The 27,613-nt window shown below is 33.6% G+C and overlaps 1 protein-coding gene across 4 annotated transcripts in view; it reads right to left on the reverse strand.

Annotated features, from left to right (window-relative positions):
• Positions 1-27,613, reverse strand: part of LOC148178344 (uncharacterized) — a 165,968-nt gene that overhangs the window by 110,538 nt on the left and 27,817 nt on the right. For 3 of the 4 annotated variants that reach the window (XM_088030838.1, XM_088030839.1, XM_088030840.1), the window contains one exon: positions 429-509. In XM_088030838.1, the coding sequence (XP_087886964.1) occupies positions 429-490 (62 nt within the window). In that variant the 5' untranslated portion in view covers positions 491-509. Of the gene's footprint in view, positions 1-428; positions 510-8,877; positions 8,897-27,613 lie in introns of those variants that run through there. The other variant, XM_088030841.1, reaches the window with a different exon arrangement.

Consider the following 27,613-nt stretch of genomic DNA (forward strand, 5'->3'; position numbering starts at 1 on the left):
CGCAATTTAATACTTCAACAATTTAAAAGTCAAAATATACAAATTGTTTAAACAAATAAAGTATTAAGTCGGCTTCTACTAATTTACATCCATTTATTTTATTAGTAGTAAAATATTATTCTGTAAACGCATTAAATTACGTTGCTATGACTGTGGTGATATATTTGATGACACTCAACAAATGTATTGTATCATAACATAACAAAACAATAAGCAGAATGACATTTAATCTGAAATTTCGCAGAAACATTTGTTATAGTATTTCAACTAAAATTAAAGCAAATATAATTAATGCTCGTTCAAAGAGGTATCGAGAAAACATCTGGAGCGAATGTAATATGTAAACTTTTTTCAAATAAAAGTGCTTGGAAAATTTGCTTCATTCATTGTTTAAGAAAAATGGTGACTATGGAGACCTTCCTACTTACTTTTGAGTAGTTTTAATTTTTTGCGCTGCGCCAGTTGTTTTGTTAAGTTCCAGAATATCCATCCATGAGATTTACACGAATCTGCAAAGAAAAAATGCAATTAAATTTTATTGAAACAGGAACAATGAAATCAACATCAAAGCGTGTTGCCGTTGAAAAGAAATAAGCCCGCTCGTCTGAAGATCAATATTGGAATGAATTTTAACTTTCCTGTGTTACAGATGCTTGCTTATAGTCAACGATTTGGCATTGCACCAAAATATTTAGCGTACGTGTAGGTCACATCTCTCTTAATTGACAGTTTTTTTAGTGACGCGCTTTTCAGGATTATTAAAAAAACATTTTAACACCGGCATGCAAAATAATGATCCAATGACGAGGTGGAATGTAATTATGTAGTTTCGCATAACGAACTGTCAGAAAGTTGTGAGCTTTTAACGAGAGAGTGAATGAGTATATGTATGAAATGTAGGTATTACGTACAACTTGAAGTGAGAATAGTAAAACGCGTTTTTATTAGAAAAGTACTAGTTGGAATCAATAAGTGGAATGCACTGAAAACGAAGGAAATATACTTAATGCACACTAAACGACAACCACTTATTGAAAAGTGGAAATGGAGCAAATATCTACTTCTGAAAAATAAATAGTAATGGAATAGAAGTGCTTTGTCCACTAAAAAGCTCCGCATTGTCTCCATACCGAGTTTGAGTTGGCTCAAACAAAGCTGAAATATATCAACTACATAAATTTCTTCGCCAACTTCCAACTTCATTACAAACCAAAGTTGTTCGGCAATTTTCCGTTATAAAGGCATTATAAGCTACAACAAAGGGCAATAAAAGTGCGGTTAGGGCTTCGGATGAACACAAAAGACGATAGGACACACACTAGTTTAGAACTTTCATCGATGCACTTTGAACATCTTCAAACTAGTTTCAGGTCTTATGCAAAGGCGAAGATCGCGGTTTCAGCGGTCGACGAAAAAAATAACAATAGCCGCCATTATTCCTCGGAGGATTTAATAGCGGTATTGTCCTGAAAATGGTGTACACAATGGAAGGGCTCATTCACAACGCAAAGTTTTAAATTTCTCTATATTTATACTTTATTTTTGGGGTGGGTTATTCGAGGAAACCTTAACTGGGAATCCTGGAAATTTTCGTGCGCGCCAAGTTCCCTTTGTAATTTTTAGCGTCTATCCTAAAGTGCTGAATACGCCCCTAGTTATAAGGTCACTGAATTTTTAAATGAACTTACAAATTCAACGAGATTTTATTTTGTTTAACTCGTATTTTGAATTATTCTATAGTTGTTGTGGTTTTTTATTTTTCGTTGTGATTCATTATTTTAAATAGAGAGTGTAGAACACTAAATAGAAATGAAAAAAAAAATGAATTTTTTAATAATAACATTGTTACAAAAATTACAGCTTGGAACTAATCACTGAAAAAAAATGAGATGCTTCTTAAAAAAAAATGATTGGAAATTGTTCAAAGAAATTGTCCATTGGTTTCTCAAAATTAAAATTAGAGAGTACGCAGCATTTTTGTCAAAAATTAGTGTACTTCCAAAAGTGGGATTTTTCAACGTACTTTACATTCTAGTAAAATTTTGGTGCTAATATTCAATTTTGTATTATACCTGAAAAGTTGAAATAATTGTATTGTTTATCACTGCCTTCTTTCTTACTTAATTTGCTATTTTTATTACTTAGAAAACCATTTACTTCCAAATAAAATAAAATAAAGGAAGAACAAAATAAATATATGAATTTTAATAAAGGGCATTTTTACCTGTTTTCTCATTTACGTAATAGTTATTTAAAGTTAACGAGTTTCTTTAGAGTTTACGAGTCAGGAATGCCATAAAGAGATTTTTTAAACAAGTTTGTCACATTGTTTTATCTACGATTGTCTTCTATCTCTTAATAATTAATTATTATAAATAATCATCTGTCAACAAGTTTCAAGATTAATAAAATTTGTCAGTTAATTCTGTGGTTTACTATAAACGGCTACTTTTTAAACCAAAATCTGTTCAAAAATGCCTACTTTTTAGACGCTTGTAGATAAAGTTTTATAAAGTGAAGTTGAACTCTTTTTGCTGATTCAATAAAAAATAGTAAAGATTACCTACAACTAGGTCGTAATCTATTAGAAACTTAATTTAATTTTTTATTTTTGGCAATGATAAACATACTTTTGCGCTGTCAATGCGGAAAACTGCAGCAGTGTGGCAAAGAAGTCAGATTACTGATCACCCAGGGGAATTTAAATGAAAACTACCTTTACCCCAACAAAGATTGTACGCCAAAGTATTATTTACACCAGTTGTTTCGTTATTTTAGACGATTTTTCCGGCTAAAAAATCAAAATAAAAATTGTTTTTGTCTATAAGTAGAGTTAAAAATTGGAAGTGACGTTATTAAAGAATTGGCAATTTTAATCATTTATCATCTCTATTTCTATTCAATTTATTTTGAAATAAATTTTTTTAGCTCTGTGAACCTGATATGTCACTGGCTTCAAATAGTGAACTTTTAAGAACTATCGTTAGATGCAGTATAAAAATGGTGGATGCGCCGGAATAGCAATATTAACATGTTTTTTAATTAACTTTTATGCATTTTTCTATTTTGTTTGGATTTTACCGATACACGCTCTACAGGTAAGTGTTAGTATTATATCGTTTGAAATTACAATAGAATCGTTGTGTGGGCACTGTACTTCCATTAAATTAATAATGTAAATATATTTAGCGAATCGAAAACATCAATCAATTGTTCATAGGATTTCAAACGAATGGCCAGTTGTGAAGTCACAGATGGAAGCGAGCAATTTCACATGTTCTGGAAGGATGATTCCGACGAGTAAAGTTTATAGTTTTTCTTACGATACCCTCAAAACCCTAACAGCAAAATATTTAAAATTGATGCGTGTCCAAACTATACTTTGTTTGTATTAAATATTCTATTCATTTTAAAACATGTTAAATTAAATATTTGTCAAAAGTATGAGAAGTTCTCAATACCTTTGATTTGAATGCTTTAGTATTTTGATTCCTTTGAGGATGCAAACAGACTATGATGAAAAAACTGGTGTATTTAACATCTTAGTTTCTGATCCGCCTAGGGAATTATAACACCGCTATATTATTTCACTTCTCTGTGTTAGTCTCATTTCAAAGCCTTCCTCCCTGACATCCTAGCGAATGACACAACTTCACCGCACTCCTCCCTCGTGTTCCATCTTTCTCTTTCATTCAATTCAGCGCAAATTTAACTTATGACAATGACAGTTCACTAAGCAGATACCGAATTCACTGTTTTGTCTGTGCCCTGCTTGTACGTATTGTTTTCCAAAGCAGGGAGCTTTCGATGCTGTGTATATTTACATAAATGTAATTTAGCTGGCAGCATTCCTGGATTAGATATGCCGTTTTGTTTTAAATGTTCAAGTTATGAAAATTAAAGGCACTAGCAATTATCGTAATGTCTCATGAATGGCCATGATCTGGCCAGCTTACACAACTCTCGTTGTCTGCACTTCGACGAAAAGCTCTGCTAAGAATTTCATAAAGACTAATAAATGAACGCATCACTCTTCGAGCACTCATTATAGCTTGATTCTGAATTACACCGAAAGGAAAATGGAAATGCACCGAGAGGTCAGGATGAGGTTAACCGAGGTTAGGTATCTGAACTCCGCAATCTACAGGATTGTAGGCAAATTCTAGTGTCTATACATTCTCATAAAATCACGCGAAACAAAGAAATACTAAAGTGAAATGCTGTCTCGTTTTGATACCTCCAAAGTTTGGATAAAATTTTGGTTGGAGCGAAAATACTTTCTAACTTTCCTCGACGATTTGCTAACCAATCGTTTCCGTTCTTTTCTTTATCACACAAAAAGTTCGACCACCAAAAAACCAACGTCGCTACCATCTCCGCTATGAATTTGTCTCTAGATAAAGAACGATAAGAAGTTTCACGCTCGACCAAGTTGATTCTTACTGAAACCGAAACCTTGTAAGACGTCTCGGCTATTTTAAGTGCTTCCATATAAATCAGATAGGTAAAATGCGGTTTTCTTGGTGGAACAACGACGTGGAGCCAAGACACACGTTTCATTGTGCAGTAAAAAAAATGATGTACCAGAGAAAGAATATTTGAAATATAGTGGAACCTCGATTAACCGTGTCTTGATTTTCATGACATCCTCAGTTTAGTAAAAATAAAACTGACGTACGAAAAATAGTATTAAACTGTAAAAAACAAAAAATTCGTATTTTAGCCTCTAAAAACTTGATAACATGACATCTACATAAATAGATATACGCTAATGTAATATGTAATTCGCTAAAAAAGTTGTTTTAATACTCCGGATAATCGAGGTGCTACTGTAATTGCGTATGAAAATAGTTTTTCGCCCGGCGCATCCACCATTTTTGAGAAACAAAAAATTCTTAAAATTCAAAAAAATGCAACAGCTTTTTCCTGTGGCTTGCATTCCAAGATTATTAAAATAAAAATATTATTGCGACAAGGATTTTACATTACGGCATAGATTGTAGTGAATAATCTCGTCCAACTAAGCTTAAAGTTGTGTACAAACCAAATTGCAAATTAAAGGATTTTAAGACCAGAGGGGCACATTTCAATCCTTTGCGAACTTTTCCCTGGCGTGAGAAAAGCGGGTTGTGCCGCCTCCATTCCAAGCATTTGTTTATCGTCGACACCCGCCTCTTATCCGTAGGCCGTAACAAAGGCATCGACACTGTTTATCTCAACACTGTGTCAATATTGTCGAGGACGTTCGTGAAAGACATTGCCTGCTTTAATGCTGATGGTGGCATAGGAAAATGTCAAATTGCTGTTGACGCTCAAAGAGAACCGAATTTCGACAGATTTATCGGATTGCAAGAACAAAGACGATTTATTTGGGATTGGTACACATGGTGGAATGTATTTAATTACGACTGTTAAATAGAAGCAAATTGAATTAAGAAGCGTTTTTCTTTACAGGTGGGAGTTACCAGTTTAAGGAAAACAGGTGGTAGCGGCCTAAACTAAACTATTTGGAAAAATAACCGTAATCACGCATTGTAGCGATAACATAATCACGAAATATCTCTTAAAACAAGATCGTTATCCAAACAATAACACGCTTGGAGCGTGTTAAATTGTAACTATATCACAAACACCCTCTAGCAGAAACAATTAACCCCAAAAATCGACAACCAGGTATGCAAAAACCTCGAATAAAATATACAAGCTTTTTATCGATCATAAACGGAGCAATAAAATGAGATTCTAAAAAAACACATTTACACACACTGACGCTGTCAATAAAATCTGACATTCCGTTTTGACTCCTACATCTGTTTTGAGGGCTTTAAGGTGTCTCAATAAAACTTTACAGAGAAGCTTGTCGCGAATTTGGAAAATTATACAAACAGACGTGTGAGAATTTAATAATACTTGCAACCACAATTTTAGGTGGTTTATAATTAACTTGGAGTTTACATAAAAATGAGTTGCAAAACCTTCACATTATGCTAATTACCATAGCAGAGGAGCTGGTGTTAATTAGAAAAATTAAAAAATGCACTATTCATTTGCAGTTGTTAACAAGTGCACCAAGGCAATTATTATGGTTAAAGCAGTGCCTTTGCTACGGAAAGTTTTAATAAAAATCGGATTAATAATTTATTTACCTATGTATACTTATTTTTACTTTGGGTTTAATACCGACTATCTCTTACAAAGCGGTAGGATAAGCGTTGCTTTGATCACGTAAACCCTTTTCTGGAGTAACATAAAAACTGGGTAAACTGACAGGAATAGTAGAGCGTAATATAAAACGTCAGTTGTAGAAAGCGTCGTCTACCGACACGAGAAGTCAGGATTTTAGTGTCATTTTTTTGACAACCGAATATGTAAATTTGGACATAACATAACGAATCAATATCAACTTAGCGATCAAATTTTTTCAAAATGATACTAAATAGTATTTATACACCAAAGGAGAGATGACTTTTGGCCCGATCGTTATTATTTCTTGAGAACCAAAGAATTGAGAGAAATTAAAAAACGAGGGCCAAAAAGTCTTCTCTTACTTTTTTCACTACGGGGACATACGGGTATCCCAGAACCCTCGCACTTCCTTTTAATAAGGAATTCTTTATCAATGTTTAGTCCCTTACAGTTTTTGAGTTACAACTACTTTAAATTGGCCAATCACAGCCCAAAAATCGCTAGATAACATTCTGTTGCTACGTTACCTGCAAACAAATTTCCTTAAATTGCACGAAGATGCGCTGTGAATGATCAAATTTAAATGCTTGCAACTTGAAAACTATAAATGCCTGAACATTGTGTAATACGGCAATCAACTAGGATTTTCAAGGAGAATTTCCCATTAAAAAAAAAGTGCGAGCGTTCTGGGACGTCCTGTTTAGGTCCACAAAAATAGGCTTATATGTAAGTTTGTGTTGGAGGAAAAAATGAGTTAGCCTCACTTTTTTACTATTTAATGCACATTTCATGTAAGTGAAAATATACCTTCTGTTTGGGTATTTTGAAGAAAAAGTTGAGTGTGGTAGATGAGCTTTTATTTTTGACGTATACGTGGCGTTTGTTTTCATACCTACTAAATATTTAGCTTAAAAAAAGCTACTCAAAATACGCTTTTTTATCTAAATACCTACTTGTAGGGGAGAAATTTAGTTTTGCAGTTCGAACGACATAATAACATGTTCTCAACCTAGTAGTAAAAAAATTATTATTTTTATTTTTAACCTTAAGCATACAGAAAATTTCATTCCTAAAAATGGTCTGACCGCTGGCGTTGTAAAGAACAGGTAAACTTAACTTTTACCGCATTGCTAGACCATTTATACACTAGAATTAAATATTCAGTTTGCAATTAAATGGATTATGTGCACTACTTCCTAATGTTTATGGTGAGTTTAAATTCTTTAAAGATGTAAACTATAAAATCTTATCTCTGAATGTAACTGTTTCTTAACGTTTCCTGTCAATCTAAACTTTTTTTATATGTAGTTATTCTAAATTAAACCTTTGTAGTCATAAAATTTATAATTTATTTCCCACTCTGTTGATTTCACATAAACACCTTCATCTCAAAATAACCTAAATATTTTAAATATTTACCTGCATATTTTATCAGGTAAAATGGCTGTTCCATTAGTCGCCACTTTATTTCGTATTGCAGTTTGCATTATATTAAAAATTCACGTTAATAAGCTCGTAAGAGATAAGCTAATTTTTTTGCTCTAATATATGAACTGAATTTTAGTTTTAGCTTTTAAAACAAAGTACATACTTTAAAATATCAAACTGTTAAATGCGCAGATATGTCTTTCTGCGTTTTCAGCATCCACTTCTAGGGAAATTTCAGTGATTCGTTCATGATTAATTTCTAGTCTTTCTAGTTTTTATAATCATTTATACAACTGCTGTCTTTTACTTGTCATTGTGACAAAAATTGTTGATATTTTTGTACATCACATCGTCTTACCGTTCGGTCTAATTAAAAAAATATTTGAGGTCACTAGGTCAGCGATATTTTTTAATCTACAAAGATAGGTCTCAAAGTCTAGAATTTTATACAGATTTTCAATTTCTACAAAACAAGCACGTAAAACATATTCTTGTAGAAATTTGAATTCAACATGAGTTTTAGATGTTCTTTACAGATTGAATTAACTTTCCCATGCATGTTCCACCAAAATGTGGTCTTTAGGAAGGTTTAAAATACAATTTTATTTTATTCATTGTACAATTATTTTTGGTATTTAAAAATTAAAGCTTCTCACTCTATTAACTCAAAACTTTATTCGTAACATAACTTTTATGACAATAATTTTAAAGCCCATGCACTATTAGGTGAGCAAATATTTTATTGATTAATAAAAGACGGTCCAATTTTCCGTTATATGTTTTATTTGAAATTTACTGCAAAACTTTATAGGGAAATGTCAGTAATTACGTGAAAAATTGACGCTGAACTATAACATTGCCACTGTAATAAAGCTGGATACTAAATTAAAAAAAATATAGGAGTATTATTTCATTTTCCACCAGTTTGTTCATTTCAGCGCAATGAATTCTGAGAATTATTCATTATTTACCTTGCAATTGATTTTTAAAACATTTTATATTTTACTACGAGAATTCGCAGAACGGTTTCACATCATATCCAATTGAAAATAATTTGATTTATAATTTAATTTTACAAAATTACTTTTATTAATTTAAATATTTCAATTTTTATCATCTCTAATTCAATATAATTACTTGCAGATCAGCACAATTCAATTAAATTCTGCCACTACAAAAAAGCGCAATTCAAATATAAGCATTGGTTTATTTTTCCACGAAAAATTTATGGATACGACTAAACGCTGATTCACTTCCACTTACCTAGAGTTTTAATTGGACTTATGGAGTTCTTAATCTGGGATTTATCCCCAAAGTTGGTAGAATGCTTTTCTGCCGCATCTACCTTGAAATGAAATAGAGGTTTCATGACTGACGATTTTTTGTGCTATTTGTTGTATAAAAAGAACGTGATGCCAAGATTTGCATTTTAAGTCAGACGTGCTCTTTCAAGAGCTATTAAATCTTTGAAGATAAGAGCCCAAGGTGCTGGCACTTTCTCACATTCGTAATGAAGACTTTACGTGGGTCTAAACAATGAGAATGTGGTAGAAAACTTGTTAATTAACGATGTCTTTCGTTCTTCGTTTTATTGCAGACGGTTGCATTGAGGAAACTGTGCCTTTGGTGAAATTAAATAAGAGCTTGGAGATATGCTGATTGGTGCTTTTGACGGCTGGATTTCTGTTTATAACTATTGCTTGTGGGAAGATTTCAATTCCCACGTTAAAGGTAAAATTAAACTGTCTGAAAATGTATCAAAGACAAAGCTTTCGGGTATCAGTGGTTATACAAAGTTAATTATACAATAAGCAATTTGGCTAAGAATGACAGATTGTTTTCAGAGGCGAACAATTTTCTGGTCAATTGCTGTCGTGGAAGAAATAAAGTTGACATTCTGAAGGTTTCATGCCCTAATTATAAGACTTCAAATACACGTGTTGTAATATCTTCGTTTAAGTTTAGCTTGTGCTTCTAAAAATACCAGGCTTTACATCTGACCAGTTGACACAACATCTGCTAATCTAACGCGCTATTTTTACATATGTCACAAAGTCTTTTTCAGGTGTGCCCACGCTTTTCTCTGAAATATGAAGACTGCTGAAAAATGATCAATTTTTTCATCCAAGCGTAACGAAGTCTGATTTATATTTAGTCGTTAAGTGGCGCGCACACAGAACATTAGATTGATTAAGGTGTGTAAAACTAATTATTACGAACGTTCGCACTAAATTAATTTAACCTAAGCCAGAGATATTTTTGTCGGGGACTTTTCGCACAACCATCCAAAGTCTCCACTAATTTATTTAAATCTTTTTTGCTCGCTTTCTTCCTGTCTTCCTGGCATAATCAAAATTAAATTAGGGATATTTTTATTCTTATTTCGTTTGCGACGACTCATAAATTCTATTATCCTGTAGTGAAACATCGGTATTTACGACAAAAATATAATAAATGTCGGAATAAACAGGCGGAGTTAAAAGTCGACATTAAACCCGAATTTTCATTTCCTACATCAGGACGCTTCCGGATAGTAAAGACGTATTGTTCACGACAGGTTTATGGCTGGAGAAACATTGTTTTGTCGTATATAATAAACAATTTCGTTTTTACAGAGCGCTGAAAGTTGCTACTTTCCTTATCAGTTGAACGGGGTTTCCGGTGAACGATGGAATTTTTGTAGGAGTGGAACTACAATCACGTGAAAAATGCACGGGAAAGTTGTTACGATTTGTAGAGCTGACTTATCTTTTTGTTTAGAACGAAAGAGATTGAAGAAGGGACATTTAACATGAGAAAAACCATTACGAGTGTGGTGGTGAAATTATTATAAACTGAAACACATTTTCAGAGGAAAATGGTTATTTTTGTGGTTGCTTTTTTATCATTTATTCGAAAATATAAGCAGCTTTAAAAATAACGTGTGCATATTTAGTTTTGCAGTTTATTTTCATCTTTTTAATTTATGCTGCGTAACAGCCGTTCGGTCCATCGCAATATTTATATTCAGCTGTTTTCCGCTATTTGGAAGCAATAATTCAAATTTTGTCGTCGGCGATCCGGACAAACTCCGGCATCACAGCCAATCTGTCTAGCAAGTAGGAATGCAAAGTGCCCGTCAAAAATAATTTATGCTCCAGAAAATTTCATGCAATATTAATAGAATGTGAAAAAAAGTACACGTTAAAATATTCAAGAATTATAATTAGATCATTCTTCATGCGGCATTTTGCATATTCAAAGGGGAGAAATTATTCGAATAAGTGGATAAGACGGAGTACTGTTATAAATCGGGAAAATTTCAAGCACAGGGAGGTTTTTTTCATGTTCAATTTAGTTATTTCGGACACGTAAAAGCAAACAACTTTTTGCAATATCGGTAAGCGACACCTGATACAGGGTCAAAACAGGGATCATTCGGGGCCCTTGCAATACTCGAGAATAATTGATTTCCGGTCTGCCATCTGACGACAGAAAGTTAAATCGCTCCACAGGCTCGCCGCCTCAAACTAATCCATTTGCATTGAAATAAAATGCTTTCAGCGAAATTACATGTAACAAGCTAGCTGTACCGACTAATTAATTTCTTTTGATCATTTGGTTGGTGTAAATCGTTAAAGACATTAAGCAGACGGACTGTTTTATGTCAAATTTGACACTGCTGGAGTTTGGTCGTTCAGGTGGGAACTTTATTGCGAAGGCGCATAAACTAATTATATTTGCAACTGTTATAGAACACTGAATAAATATTTTGTTTGCTCAACTAAATATTTTGGAGGCATTTGTGTCTAGCCAATTAACCAACAATTTCATCGGGAATTTTCCGGTACATTTGCATCATACAAAAAGCTTCTCAGTCGTCACGTCTGTTCTTCTCACAACATTGAGATGAGTTTTGTTATTCTTTTATCAGTGTCCAAGAAGTTTTATCCTCGTTTAAAATTTCAAAGTTTTTCCGAAGTCTGTTTAATTGTGCTAAAATGTAGTCAAGTGCATTATTAATCTGATTTTCGATATAGACAACTCCATCTAATCTTTTTATTACTTTTAATAAAATAATGAGAGAATTCCTTTTATCTATAAGAGCTTTGACGTTGCATTTTACGTTGTATGCCGACAGAGATTATTTCCAACGTTTACGTTTGATGTTCTCATGAAAACAAATAGAACCTGAAATAATAAGACATAAATTGCTTTGAAACATGTAGATGAAACTTGCAGCGTGCATACGCGATAAATGTCAAAGTAAATTTACAAAGAAAATAAAATTCAGGTCTCATCTCAAATTTTTATAACATAAACCTAAATTAATCCACTCGACAAAAAATATTTACGTTGTAGCATGTCGAATCTGACACGTGCTAAATATATTTTTAACAGAGCAAAACGAAAAAATAACGTTAATTTTTTACATCTGCGCTGATGGCAAAACTGAATAATCGAGAGCTGTCGCATCCGATATATCTAATTATTAATTCAAAATGACGATTTCGGTCGAGCGAAATGTATTCGGCGAAAAACCGAAATTTTCAACTGAAACAAGCAATCGATGCGACTGAAATATGCATGAAAACAGTCATATCCACAATGCTAAATAATTCTGGGGAGAAATGAATCTGTTGGAAAGTTTAGATAGATCAACGTCAAAAGAAAAAGTAAGTTCTGCGGTAATAAATCATCGTTAATTTTATTTTTGTGTTTAAAGTTTCATTTCTGTGTTTTGACGCCTGAGAATGAATGGGCTTTTTTATTAAAATGAAGTTGTAATAGCCGTAACTTTAGCTTTCAATATACAATTCCAAATTTCAGAAACTCCTTTTTAAAGTTCTTTTTTCCTCACGAATTGAAGCTAAAATTGTAATCGAATCGAATAACAACGGCGTCTCAGTAGACTTTGGAATTTGAAATCATTTGGTAGACATGTGACAGCTTAAACATGCAAATGTATCATTTTGGTAGTTCTGAAGTAGACAATAAGGCTACCAACCCATTTCACTTTTTACAGCCCCTTTTATTCACTTACCGAAAAAAATGTGTTTGTTCTGGTCATGTCATTTAATTAAAATAGAACACAACTAAATATATTGTAGCAACTTGACCTAGAGCACGTATGTACTAAGCATTTAATTCAAAATCAATATCTCCAAAATAGCAACCTCTACACCAAGAAAATTTAAGTGAAAATCAATGTTCAGTGAAAATTCCCCGAAAGTAAATTTTATATTGAACTACTGTTCAACATAAACTAAAAATTTTAGGTTTTTAGATTTGCAATTAAAAATGAAACCAACTGTAAACGCTGAAAAACAGTCTTTCAAGTACCGCAAAATTTGGTCAAACCGCTTAACGGCACTGATCGATTCCATCTTTAAAGTGTCTGGAAAGTGTGGTGAACTTGTCTGTCGGAAAATATCTCCTCCAACTGTTAAAAAACTGCAGGCAATTAATAATGTTTGAAAGAAGCTATCAACGAAGGAGAAGCACGCCAAAGTCGAAGTCTCATCAGATAACTTTTTGCATGAGACATTCTAGAACCGGAGGGAAATCTATTAGGATCCTGGCTGCATTCTTCGGGTGCAATTTTCTCTGTCGGTCGGTTAGCGAGTTCTCACACGCGAACCGTCACTCACCGGGAAGGGTGCGACCCGCCCCTCTGTAATTATTATGCACATCTTTGCGTGCCGTCTGACCAACCCCTAAGGAAGTTGTACACCGATACGTGCAGAGGCTATAGAGATAGCTTATCGTGTCTGAACGTCCGAACATATTGTACTTATCGCACGGCTTGAATTCTTAAAGAGACATTCATGCGGAGCGGTTTTCTAATGATTTAGTGGAACAACATTGTTCGGGTGTTAATAAATTCGGATTAATGTGCTAACAAGTCGAAAAAAATCCGATGGCTAGCCGACACGCAACGCTATGTAAATAACATGTTAATAATCATGACGGTGCCATATCAAAAATTTACAATTTAGATGCAATAATGGCGACTCTGAAATTCATTAAATTTTAATCGCGATACAACGTACCCTGTAAAGAAATCTACACAACACGTACCAAGCACATCATCCCTTAAATTATTAAATCCTAATAATAAATGCATGAAAATTTGATAAGAGCCTTAAGACGCGGTACGAAATCTTAGACGACGTATAAATTCTTAATTCATTTTGTATTGCAACCTTGAAACCGATCAGAGAGTCCGTTTAAATGGGCCCTTCCCTGAAGAAATTGAATCACCTTTGAAAGAAAAAATTCAATTGAAAGGCGCTATGCTTTGAGATTAAAAAATTTAAATATCGTTCAGCTCGCTCAAGACAACTTGACAATCGGGGAGCGATTACTTTGGGGTCGACCCGAGCGGTTTACAAATGAAAGAGAAGCTTCGACAAACAGCGTAGAAATTTCACGGCAGTGCTTACAAAAGAATAATCGATGAAGGAAAACAGGAGGTGAAAAATTCATAAATGAAGCGTTAAGGGTTGGAAGAGCACACACATCTGCCTGAGGGTACCATTTTCGCGCTTAATTCTCGTCCAATTTCCCTCTCCTAGAAAACAACAAGTGGAAAATATGATTTTTCTGGTTCAGAAACGGTCACTAGTTGTATAAAAGACGTTTGTTCTGCTCTCTTGAAAAATAAAGGCTGGGAGTAGAACAACCTACACAATAGCCAGTCGGTAAATAAAGATCAAAGCAAACTCAAACAATTGTCAGCACATTCAACATTCGTGAGAGGATAGAAGAATGAACTGAAAAAAGCTAATTAGAAAGAATTGCATAAGTTTTAGATAACGAAACACGTTAGATTTTAATTAAGCTTCTGACAGTTACTCATTAGTCGTGTTTTTCTTTGTTTTGCAGTACACGACAAAATGCTCAATTAGAAACTTGGACATTCTACTCGAAGTCACGTTTTTACAACCACTTGCACCTCTGCTAATTATATAGCATAAGTTTCCTGTTATTAACTGCAACTTTCTAGTTCAAAATTTGGGGTAAATATCAGATTTGGAGCATCCATCATTATTGCAGCGTCTTCAAAAATTCATATTTTAATTATTTCTGTAGGTATTTGACTAGTTCTCGTTTCTCTGGTGATAATTTCAAATTAAACCAACAAAAAAAATAATTTATCAAACTTAAGCTTTTTACAAAAGTGAGAGTAGTTACTTAAGTTCGAGCAACTGTAAATTGGATTTTACTGCTCGACAGCAATGTTTGTGGCTCAGGCGGCATTTGCTGGAGAGACGTAAACTGCTTACAGTCCGAGATTTGTAAAAAGCACAACTTGTATAAATAATACATTGATGTAGATAATATACTTTGTTATGGTAAAAGTTGCTGAGCGTGTAATCTCACTTTTTTACCGCACTGTTTAAGCTTTTCCACACTAACAGCTCAAAAATGAAGTTATCGTTGCCATATGTGCTTACAATTCAAGAGACAAAAATTGTATTTTTGCAAACAACTCAATAACACAATCTTGTTGTTCAGATTCAGCTGACTTTGATTGAGTTTTCAGCATGTTCAAGTGAAAATTTTTGTTAATTCAAATTTTACGGGCTACATTAATCATAGCACGTTATACAGTTTACAACAACCAAAACTCTGAATGAGAATGTGGTATTTTGCTGAGTGTATATTTCTCCTAGAAATATGATCTACTCTCCAGTTAATGCAATTACACTATGGATATAAGCCCTCAACATGCAGATCCACATACAATAGGAATAAAACAAAATAGCCATTTCACATCCACTTTAAACTTTGCAAAATTAAACCCAATCGTTTGTCCAATGTGCAGCTTTTAACCCTCCACTTAAAACATCTGTGTATCGCAATTCTAAAAATTAACACCTTGTAATTATAAATAGTTGATTCCCCCATTTTCTGAATATTTATTACATAATTGCACACTTTATTTGCGAGCTATTTGGCACGTACAACTGAATGCGTCCACTCTGGAGTAATTAAAGTCCTCCGTTGCGAAATTCACTATATTTGCACATTGCTCGACCATTATGTCAACCTGTGTTGATTTCAACTCTTTGTTTCAGAAAACAATTAGCAAATACGCAGAGACAGATAATTAAACGTCAACAATAATTATGGGATACCATTGACGGGTAGCTAAATTCGGAGGATGAGGACAATACCTGGGGATGTGTGAAACAAAGTGAGGTCCCATTCCAACTGAAACAACGGATTAGAACTCGTAGTGGAAAATGCCATACACTGGGAATTGTATTGGATATTGTCGAGCATGTCTCGATAAATCTACAGTTACTCTGAAAATTTACCGATGGGACATAACACGCACATAAATCGAAGTTTTTTTAATTAATAAAATTTTAGTGCAGGTGTAGATTGCGCGCTCCACGTTCCAATTTTCAGTTCGTTGTTTGGTCGTGAAACCTTTACTACCCTTTCTGGGTTCTTAGCAATTTCTGATTTTATTAGTTATTTTGGTGTTTGAGCGCTGCAGTTTACAGAAACTAATTACAACGAAAAATTCTTTTCGATGTCCCCAAAGTTTTTATCGACTTTGCCAGCAATTCCCGTCGTAAACGTCTTCTAAACTTAAGGTAAGAGGAATTCGCAGCATCTATCGCAGTAAAACTTCTGATAAAAATTTTTATTTACCGCATTACGACAACAGGTTTGTTGAAGAGGTCTGCAATTTAGATACTAATAATTAATAATAACAGGTACTAATTTCGCAATAACACACGTACATGTAACTATTGAGGAACTGCCGGCTTCCTAAACTGGATGGCTAGAGGGTTTTCTTGTTTAGGGTGCTGTGTTTATCGACCAAAGACATCCGTAACGTGTGGTGTTGTAATATCCGCAGACATGCGACGGCTACGGTTTAAATAACTGTTAGTTGGTACCATAAAAATACTCCATTAAAATGTACGTTTTTAACGAACTTGCAACATGCTTAAGACACCACTGGAAATTACAAAGCGGAACATGATACTTTGAAAATGCAAATCTAAGTATGAATATATTAAAGTCAAGGAAAAACATTTAGATAAGTATCAATATCAGCATAGAGAGATGGGAAATAAAGTGGGTCCAAACCACCAGCCAATATCAAAATGGAATGCTTTGTAGAGTAATTAATTATTTATGATGACAAGTAGGTATAATTTCATTTCAATCGATTACATCAAGCTGATTGTCACATTTGGGCCTAAAGGTAACGTAATTTCTAAACGGGAAGACCCACTTGTGTATACGTTAGTTTGTGGCTTGTATGTTGATACCGCATATTGGGTTTCTAAACCATGTTGAACTTACGAGATATATAGATTCCCAACTCGGGAGTGTAATAACTGGATTTTGGTTGAATTTATCATAATTCAAAATACGTTATCGAGACAATGTCCTCCAGAATGGGGAAACGCATTAAATTTTAGAACAGCAAGGTTCATTTGTGGAGTCTAAAAATAAAAATTTAAGAAAGGATTCTTAAAGCTTAAGAGATTTGACAATCATATTATACTCCTATTCTAGTTCATCACAGGTGTCCCAGAACTCGCGCCCCAGAGAGCAAGGGAGGGTGCCGACAACAATGCAGATGCTAAATTTCAAAACAAAAATTGACTAAGTTTAATAGTATTCAAGAACTGATAAAAAGTTAACAACCAATCCCGAAAGCTTATTCGAGAAATGGAGTAAAAGGCCATCCCAATTTCCTAGGCAACAAGAGTCTAATGTTTAACTGACCAATGGATGATAGTGTGTGTCCATAGTTACCAATTTTCAAATTCTGTTCAGCTTCGGGATTGGCTACAGGTTTTTTGTCTTATCTCGGTTATTTTTTGAGTTAAAAAATTATGGTTTCAAATATTTGGTTCAGAATTGTTGCCTCCATAAGCCCTTTCTCTCTGGGGCGCGAGTTCTGGGACACCCTGTATGATCGTGCGCGTTTTTGGCATATATTGTGGTTCAAAAAGTAGCTGTCTAAGATTCATTTTTTTTAACTTTTAGGGCTGGTTTACACAATAATGTAATTGAAATCAAGTTACGCTCGAAACTATTTGAAGATTGCTGACATTTGATTGGCGGAAAAACGATCACATTATTAAAGTAAGTATTAAACTAAAGACCAAATCTAAACATGAGGTAGAAAATGGCAATGTTAAAAAAATCTAATTTTGCATCATGTCAACAACTCAGAGTTTTTGTTAGAAAAAAGCCAAAGTTTTTGAATTATAAATATACATCGGATTTACAGCTACTTTACCTTAATATCTTAAGAAAAACTAAGCCTTAAATATTTTTTATTTTGATTTTCAACTGCACTCTAAATAACTAAACTTCAAATTAATAACTTTAATTTCCAGTATTGCTTTTTGATTCAACCTAAAGATTAAAGGTACATGAGTGAAATGTAATACAATATCGCAGACTCTAAGGGTGACATTTCTATATCCCCTAAGCAGAAATGTCATTTACATACAATCCACGAAATCTACTTTTCAACGTTTAATTGAATCTATCTCTCCCTACTCTGTCATACACTTGATTTAGATCAACTACATTGAGACTAATTAAATTACAGCGTGAAAAGGTAAATGTTTAATTATTAACATAATTTGAATTTAATCAAATAGTAAAACGCATAGTGGGACTAATTTACATAACTTAATCTTTTTACATAATTATTGTTGACGTTTGTTTTCGTTATATTAATTCTAAATTAAATCTTTTTCGTCATTTTCCAGGCAATATAATATAATATTTTATAACAGTTAAAGCAGCGCTGCAGTGTTATTACTTTAATTCAAGGTACTATAATTATGACTGATAGCAGGTGTTAAAATAATCACTTTTGGCGCAAATATTCTTGCGTGGATAATTTGTAACTTTTATCTCACAACTTCGGTTACTTTCACGAACAGTTTTGTTTTTCCTGAACGGCTTTTCAAGATGACAATAAAACCTCTTTTCTGCCTTTAATCAAATCATTCCTTCTACTGTTTCCTTTATTCTATCTACATCTAATAAATTAAGAAATTAGGTTACTAATAAACTTCTCGCAACTCCAGTTCTTGTAACTATTTCTTTTTGCTAAAAAGCAGTGCCTATCGTCGCAGAAACTCTCCGATGAATGAAAGCACTAAAACTGAATCCGAATCCGTCTTTTAAGTGCTGTAGCTGTAAACTCAACAGTTAGTTACAGACGTGTGAACTCTATGCTATATAATTACAGTACCCTTCCCCCAGAAGACGGCTTTTGTCACTCTGTTCACATTGGGTTTTGTCGTCAAATGCGATAATCAAATCTTCTTAGTCTGTCTTCATTATCTCACTTCACGACAACATCATGTTTCTCGTTTAATTCAATAATTTTACCAACAGTCAAAACTAAATGATATTTAGAAAATGGGTTAGAGTTGAACAGTAAAGTAACGACCATTGTGTTTGATTTTGTGAAATTCGCTGTATTCGCAAAGAATATTACGAAACGTAACTCCGCTGGGAAATTGAAAGTTATTTGAAAATTTTGAATGACGCACTGAAGCGCCACACTGATTGGATTCTGGGATGAAAAATATGAAAATTTCCTCTATTTGGTTTCACTAATTTTACGTTAAATTATTGTTTAATGAACCTTTATATTTATGTTTGCTAAAGCGTGATATTGGTTTTTCTACTATTGAATTTTCACTTGGGTTTCAGCATTTTTGCACGTTTTTCATCATGGCAGAAATGGATGTTTGATTACATGGGTTTGTTTCATAACATAGCGGAGTAATGATTGGTATAGATTCACACGTACAATGCAAATGCAAATGTTGGTTCGACATTTGAGGGCATAGTCAAAGGTCATGAAAGCAATTAAAAAATGATTTTCTGAACATAGAAGGTTGGGTCAAAATGTCAACGTCGTAAATTATTTAAGGCCAGTAAAGAAATTAGCTGAAGTGACCCCAGAGGTACCAAGCCTTTTCCGATAGATAAAAAATTATTCATTGAATTGAAAGTGTGCTTTTTATTAAGCCTATAAAAGTCTCCTTTAAACCTAGAAAAAACAAAATAAATAGTAACCTCGTGTATTTTTTAACAGATCGTTTCAGTGCAGCCACCTTAATAAATATTTACAACGTCGGTAGCACGCTGCCGCCACAACTCAGACGTTTTCAATGTCGCCATCCTTCATGAGCTACCAATTTTCCAGTTTGTAATCTATAAATAACCGACGTTTCACTCCCGATATGTTGACTCTTCCATCATTATTAGACAAGCGGCCATGTGTCCATACGTCCGCTACATTAGCCAAACATGTTCCATTGCAATTCATGTTCAATTGCGGTCACTGGAAATTGCAAACCGATATGCAGAATGATCAACGACCGAAGTGATTTACTTTGACCATATTTCATTACATCAGATGCTCAACTACTGCTGGAGCTCTGAGATGGAAAAGGGTTAAAGGGACTGCTCTGCATTTGCTATAGACAATTATGGAAAAACAAGTCAACAAATCAATAATGGAACAGAGTTTAGACGACCAATTCAAGAAAGTGCTTGCATTTAGTTGGCTAAATTTCCGCTCTCTTGAGTCCGTCTGAGAACCGTAATCGTGAACGGGACATTATGGAAGATATTGTTCCGCCACAAGTCGAGAGAAATACCAAATTTAGACACGGTCAAGTCTGTAATTTTCTCATAGGCACCTATTAAGTGAAAAAGCTTTACAAAAAATTAATTCGTTCTTAAAATACCCAGAATTTTCAAAACTAAAAAAGTCGCCCGGCACATTCACCACTTTTGCAACTTTTTGCTATTAATTCCACAACATAGAGAGGTCAAGGACTCGTTCAATCGCCAACCTGAGAAAACTATAGCTAAAGATAACAATTTCCGTCTCTCTTTGTATTGTCAGTGTCCTAAAAGCTACAATTGCAAGCTAGCAAATTTCAAAATGTTGCTTTTATCTGCTTTATACAGGAAATCTAATCTAGATAAATAACACAAAAGTTTCCCAAGCTATAATTCTAAAATTATAGGAGTCATATAACATCAAAGATCGTGAAAACTGTTCAGGTGTTCACTTTCACTAAATCCTCGCGCTAGTATTGCATCTAAACTTAACCGATCAATATTGCAGTTCGTCTGGTTTAAATCAGTTTTATTGGCATAGCTCATTTTTGATCTTGGCGAAAAATATAATTTTATGGAGGAAACTCTTTGATTTAGTAAGTAATTTATTTCCGACATGTGATATAAAGTCGCATCATGTGTATAAATAAGTTTAAAATCGCTTGGGTTTGATTTTCGAGGAAACTGCAAAAAAGCTTTAAGTAATATTAAATAGTTACAGCGCGGTCACAATGAACTTAGTGTAGTGCAGTGATATTAAGAGTATATTGTAACAAAGAGCATAATGTATCAATTAAATATCCGTGATATTAAACCCCAGTTTCCAAGAGGAACTAGTTTATTCGAAGCGAAATAAATTTTTCATTGCAGAGTTCTGCAGTATCAGCTGCATTACTAGCTATCGTATCTTGCATTTTTATAAAAAATTGATAACTCTATGTTAACCTCATGAAATATTTGATTCTCATGGCGGAAACATCACTCCCGTATTTATCATTGTACAACATGAATGCAAATGAACCCGTTTAATTTGAAGCGTTTGTTCCATGTTCCTGTGGGAATCCCAAGAAGGGAATAACCAGTCTATCAATAAGTGAGCAACATTGCATCAGAGCGAACGAAGTCGTGCGATGGGTGCGCGGGACGCAGGAATGCGGCAAGTCCGATGGGACATCATCAACGGAAAGCAAATTAACTCGGGAATCTCGGAGGACGCATAACTCCTGGTTTTATCCTTCGGTCGCATAATGTCAAGTCTACGCCCGACCCGCTCGTTTACACCGCGCAATGTGCAGCTATAGGGATTTATGATAGACCGAAACCTAATTATGGAAAACAGGTTTCTGCTCTAAAACCAAAATAACTGTGTTTTATAATGTAAAGGGACGGAAGCCGATGGGTATGCCAAAGATTATATTCAATTCTGGGGAACGGCGCCGCCGGATTCTTATTAAAAATTGAACACCCGCATACTGATTTATTTCTAGACCTTCGAGGCCTTTGATCGATAGAAGAGACAGACGAAAACACGAGGATGTTCACATTTTAACGCATTTATTACACCTTAAATTCCAATCCTTGAAAGCAGAAATTAATTAATTAAACAAATGCATTGAACGATCTATTGGCAACTACTTATAAATTAATTGGTTGATACTCGGACGTTTTGACCTGTCATGTTGTCATATTTTTAAATTGTAGAGTTTCCTTTACGTCATGCTGTTACATTTATGATCTTTCGTGTCCGTTACAATGCCAATCTTCAGCTAAACAAACAACCGGCGCCAAGATATAAAATTTACACATCAAATCAATAAAACATAAATTTCAAATACATAAATAATTCTCTTCAGTTTGTTGTGTACTCCATTTCAAAATATTTGACATCTTGGTAGGCCATGCCTGTGTAAAATAGTCCTACAAGGAAAAACAACCTTTAGCGATTTTAGTTACAAATCTGACAATTAATGTCAATGAAAATTTTAGTCTATTAACGTTACTAAAATAATTTTAAAAATCATTAGATTGATGTTTATGGTGCATCACATTTTTGGTCCATTTTTATTGTTATCTGAGCATCTGTGATAGAAATACAGGTTTTAGTGAAAATTTGGCAGTAGTAGACATTTCAGTTTGTGTCAAAGTCAATTCAAAATCACTAAACTTAACGATGCTCTCAACATCTATTGGTAGATTCGAAAATTGGAAATAACATTGTCAAAGAATTGCCAGCTCAACATTGTAAATTTAGGTTTATATGGTTTATCGGTTTTTTACAGATCTCGGATTGTAAGAATTTTTCGGCTCTTTAGCAAGTGTCGCCTTCACTTTCGGCTTAAACATAGCTGTAGTAACAGTAACAGATACATAAATGTAAATAACTATTTCAAATTTGTTATCACTGTTATTAAGAGAAAATTCCGTGTACGACATACGTGAATTATTAGAAAGTTCTTAATTAAGGTACCAGCTATACTTTCTATAAATAATATCTAAAATAACCCATTTATTCCATAAACAACTATAAATGAAAGCCAAATTGTCAAAAGGTAAATTTTTATCCATAGATAAATCAAACCAGTTCACTCAAAAATTCATTAAAATAATTCAGTTAAAAACCAATAAATTTGCCTGCGCGGATTTATTCACTATCATATTATCCAATGCCAACCACATTATTAAACACATAATCATCAGAATAATTTTACTTGTTTTACAGAAATTGTGCTTGCAAGGGATCTCTCAAAATACGTTGGAAAGTCCATAAAATCGCTGCTGATGAATCCATATACGATTAAATTGGCCTACATTTGCTATCTACATATTGATTCGCCATTACTCCCACCTTGGTGTCGGAGGATTTCTAAATCAGCAACAGCAGAGTAATTGATTTACAACTTGACATTTTGACAAAATTTGTCAAATTCAAGGACGATATTAAATGTTGCGAATTTGGCAGTAAAGCTGCGGTAATTAGAACCTGTTTCTGATTAACAACAGAAATGAAAAAATATGGTTAGGCTGGTTCTGGTATTTTGAGTTTTCCAGCAACTCTGTAATCGTTGTTTGTGGAAGCAATAAACTATAACTAAACGGCTATTATCGAAGTAACCAATCTGTTATAATCCCCTGGAAATTAGTTTACTACTTAAAGTTAGATAACCAATCTCTAGAGAATTGTTGCTACAAAGATTTATACGAATTGAAACCATTCCGCTCTAAGAGAGTTCATTAATAATGTGAACAACTTATCAAAGCGCGTTTCTACCAAAATTCCTTGTGTCATTGTTAGACATTTTTTACAATTTCTTCCTTGATTACTCTTGCTGCTTTCAGAGATAAAATCCGAGGAATTTGCCCCGTTGTTAGCATAATAGTGTGCACATTGTCTCAGTTTCTGTAAATGCTCGTGGTTTTGCACCCTTTATACTCGAAATCTGTCTTAATATACCTCACCCCTAACGCAATTTCTCCTGATTTGTTTTATACTAATGTTAGCAGAACAAAGCAAAGAGCTTGCAAGATGCTTCCAAGGATTTATTTTCAATTTCTTATGCTGCAAAGCGCTGTTGTACAAACAAATCGAATGACTTCCTTACACCGCTGTAATTTTTTAAAGCAACATGCGAAGTTTTACACCCAAAATAAAACAATAAGTGATTCAGCGTGTTCTTTTTTAAGCAGCATACCAACTTAAAATAATTAGAATTTGGCAACAATTACAACAAACGATTCCGTTTCTAACTTTATTTTGGCAGATCCTGCGCATGTGGTCATTTAATCCTTAACAAAATAAAGTAGTGTTGAGCAAATTTTACGAATTTATTTATCATTAATAATTTATTTATCCAGCGTGCTCTTTTAACTCGCAAAACGTAAAACCATCGGAAAATTCATTGGATAAACATTGGATGTGCAATTAACCGGATAATTAATTTTACAACGATGTTTGAAAACTTCGCAACAGAATTCCTATTCTAGAGATCTTGCGAGTCTTACAATGTAATTTACTTCGTACTAAAATAAGTATGAATAAAATTGAAAATAACAACAAATCATTGTACTCTTGTGGAAACGTTCCCAAGTTTTCTATTTTAGGTCAATGCTTTGATTTGTTTCTGGAGAATCTGGAAAACGAGAGTTTAACGGGTGATAAATGTTTCAGATGGAAATACGGTAATGGTGTGCTAATCTGATAGAAACAGGGCTAGAGTGATGCTCTAATTCCAGTTACACGAATGTTGTGAATAACGTTCTCATAAAATAAACGATTGCTGCAATGCTTGCAACGTGGAAAAGTATGTATAATCAAATCGAGAAAAATCTGCGGATGATTTACAGTAGAAATAAACAAAATAACCTGCTTTATTAGTAATAAAAATGTGCTAAAATTTAACAGGTTTGCTCCATTCATTTAAGTGGCATCTGCCGTTCCTTTCTTTTTTTATTTAACTTCATTTTACTCTTGTAGTATAAAACGAAGCATATCTTAAAATACAAACACATACCAAGTTCTGCAGTATTATTTCAAGCCTTTTATGTGTTAGAAATTTTGTTTAAAACCACCCTGTATACATAGAAGCGTGAATAGAATTCAAAGAAGTAAGTAAATAAAATTTGCCGCATTTTCCTCAAGCTCCGTAAATTGATAAAATATTCAAAATTACTTGACAGTTTAAATGAGCTTTTATCTAATACCTTGTTTTCGAGACAACCTTTCTCCTCAGAATATTAATATCACTGCAATTTATCTTCACGAATTTCATCTCCTCATCATCAAAAACTATCATCACAACCACTCGAATTTAAGGTAAAATTGCGGCACAATAAACGTCGAAGCAGTGATTGTCCTACAATTAATTACACGTTAAATTATAGCACGCAAAGGTAATTGTAAACATCGCCACACAAAAACGAAGAGAAGACCCCCTTCATAACGTCAAGTTCTCAGATTTGTTTTATCTCTTACGAAGGGGCTGTAGTGCCTCGCAACACCCTTATTAATCCTGCGGTGGATAACGGGACGTTTTGATGCCTAAGTTTTGTACATAGGATCAAGGGGAGAAGATCGGAACAATGCTTCGGTGGATTTTGATTGAGTAATTTTGAAGTTAGATTATAAGTCGAAGTTGGGGGTGCTTGCTTGCATGACAGTACGCTCGACTCCTTCACTCTGTCGATTCTTTTATGACTCTGTTTGAAGAGGAAAGTTTTTTAAAGGGAGGGTGTCGCGTGGTGATGCTTATGAGTTAGTGTAGGGTGTAATTTGTAGGTAGCGTACCAGACCGAGTCATGAAAGGTATTTTGTTCCCAGCAATTCATTATCAGAGGTTGTAGAGCGGCAACATGCAGGACAATAAAACCTACTTTTCTACAAATAGACTACTTTGTGCAACAAAAAATCAATACTGTACAATTGATTTTGTGCCGTTAACTAGTACGTATCGTTAATTATGGCTGAAACCAAATTATGTGTCCAAGATTAGTTACTGTGGTCACTATTTGTCAATGACAAAATGGGGTCACATGAATTATGACGCATATCAGCTAAAAGGTTTTTGAAACAAAAGTACTTTAAAAAATTAAAGTTCACTTGCTATTGAAAAATTATACCTTCAGATGCTGTTGACTTTTGCCGGAAAATTAATATCACCAGTTTAGTTAATTAGAAGAGCTAGTAGTTAATTCACAATATTTTTGCATTTAGAAGTTATTACGAAAATGAGGACTATATTTTAATTTGCTGAATTTATTTTTGTGTCTGTAACATCCAGCTTACTACAGCACAACTTTGGATTAATGTACATTAATTATTAGAAAGACTTATCTTTCCTGTTTTGATATAATGCATTTATTTTCATAACATGCTACAGTCCGTTCAATTATGTACGTTTTTATGCACGTATTGTTCCTTCCTTTGAAACTTCTAACACGTTATTGAAACAACAATAGCTGAGCTGCTGCAACCTGTCGATACATTTTACATTTTTTACAATAGAACTTAGTAACATGATCTACTAAGAGCTGAAGTAAAAAAGCGTTGTTTGTTTATTTAGTAGTTAACTACTTCTTAACTTCTTAACGGACATTTTAATTACAAATTTTGTTGCATCTAGTTATGCCCTGTCAGAACTAAATTACATGAATTAAAACAGTCCATTTTTTTCCTAGTCCGATAATTTTAATAATTTAACTTTTCAGTTTTGTTTATATGTTTTTATACCCGGATCTGCTCATATAAATGAGTAAATTTGGTGGCAGCGCCAAAAAATGCAAAAATATTAAGGACTCCACAAGAACCACTATGATTTACACAGATCACTTTGATAACATTTTTGAAATTAAAGTTTGAAGGCACAAAATTTCTCTCGCCTGGCATGTCACATGTATGCTAGAATTAATAAATGGAAGCTAAACTACACCCAAACGCATAAAAGCTGACAATATTGTTAATACTACTTTTTAGATAAATAAAGATGTACGCAATCATATAACAGTTCTAAAATCCAGGAATTTAATTTATCAATAAATGAGTATTTTTAAATTTAATTTTGTTCCTCTCATTTGGTTGTCATTTTTTCTCTTTCTTGACTTAATTTCAAACGTTATAAAAATTGAAACATTCTATGTGCATGGCACGTATAGTGTTGAGGTGATTGGAAATCACTTAAAATTAGAGATAAACAAACACGGACCGTTTTACTTTTTCCAGCAGTTAGTTAGAACATTTTAACTGTCAGCGCGACACTTTTGGGTCGATCAAAATTTCTCTCTGTGGCAAGTCATATAAATTCATTCCAATTTTTATAAACTTATAAAATAAACAATTTGTGAAAACAATGAATTGGAAAAATCTCCCTTGACGAGCAAATCACAGAATTGTGGATATATGTAGGTATATTTTTAACTTGTTCTGAAAATTTGCACTAATATAGAGTGTAACCTCTTGATCAGGAACATGTCAACGTCGACGTGGTATTTTCAAAATTAAAATTGAAATTTTAAACTATTTCCCTACTCGAACCTTTTTCATTTTTTAACCGATTTTATTAGTTTTCGGGGCGTTTGATCAATGATTTTTTTATTCCAGTTTGATCACATTTTAATAGGGCTTCCTGTTTTGGAGGGCATGAAGGACGGATTAAAGACATTTTATTGTAATAAATATTCGAATTTTAATTTTTAATTTATTCCAACAAAGCAACAAACCAAAAAAACAATTTGACGTTTCTTTATTTTTGAAATTTGCCGATATTCTGAAACCTTTATACCTATAATGACCAAAAATTCAATTCGATTGATTCGTTCTTGTAGTTAGCGTTATCGGGTAACTACGATCATTGGTGTGAACTGGAAATTTGTAACCAAGATGTGC

Source organism: Gnatocerus cornutus, chromosome 2 (assembly GCF_029298725.1).
Source record: "Gnatocerus cornutus isolate USDA-ARS CGAHR chromosome 2, icGnaCorn1.1, whole genome shotgun sequence".
NCBI classification, from domain to species: Eukaryota; Metazoa; Arthropoda; class Insecta; order Coleoptera; family Tenebrionidae; genus Gnatocerus; species Gnatocerus cornutus.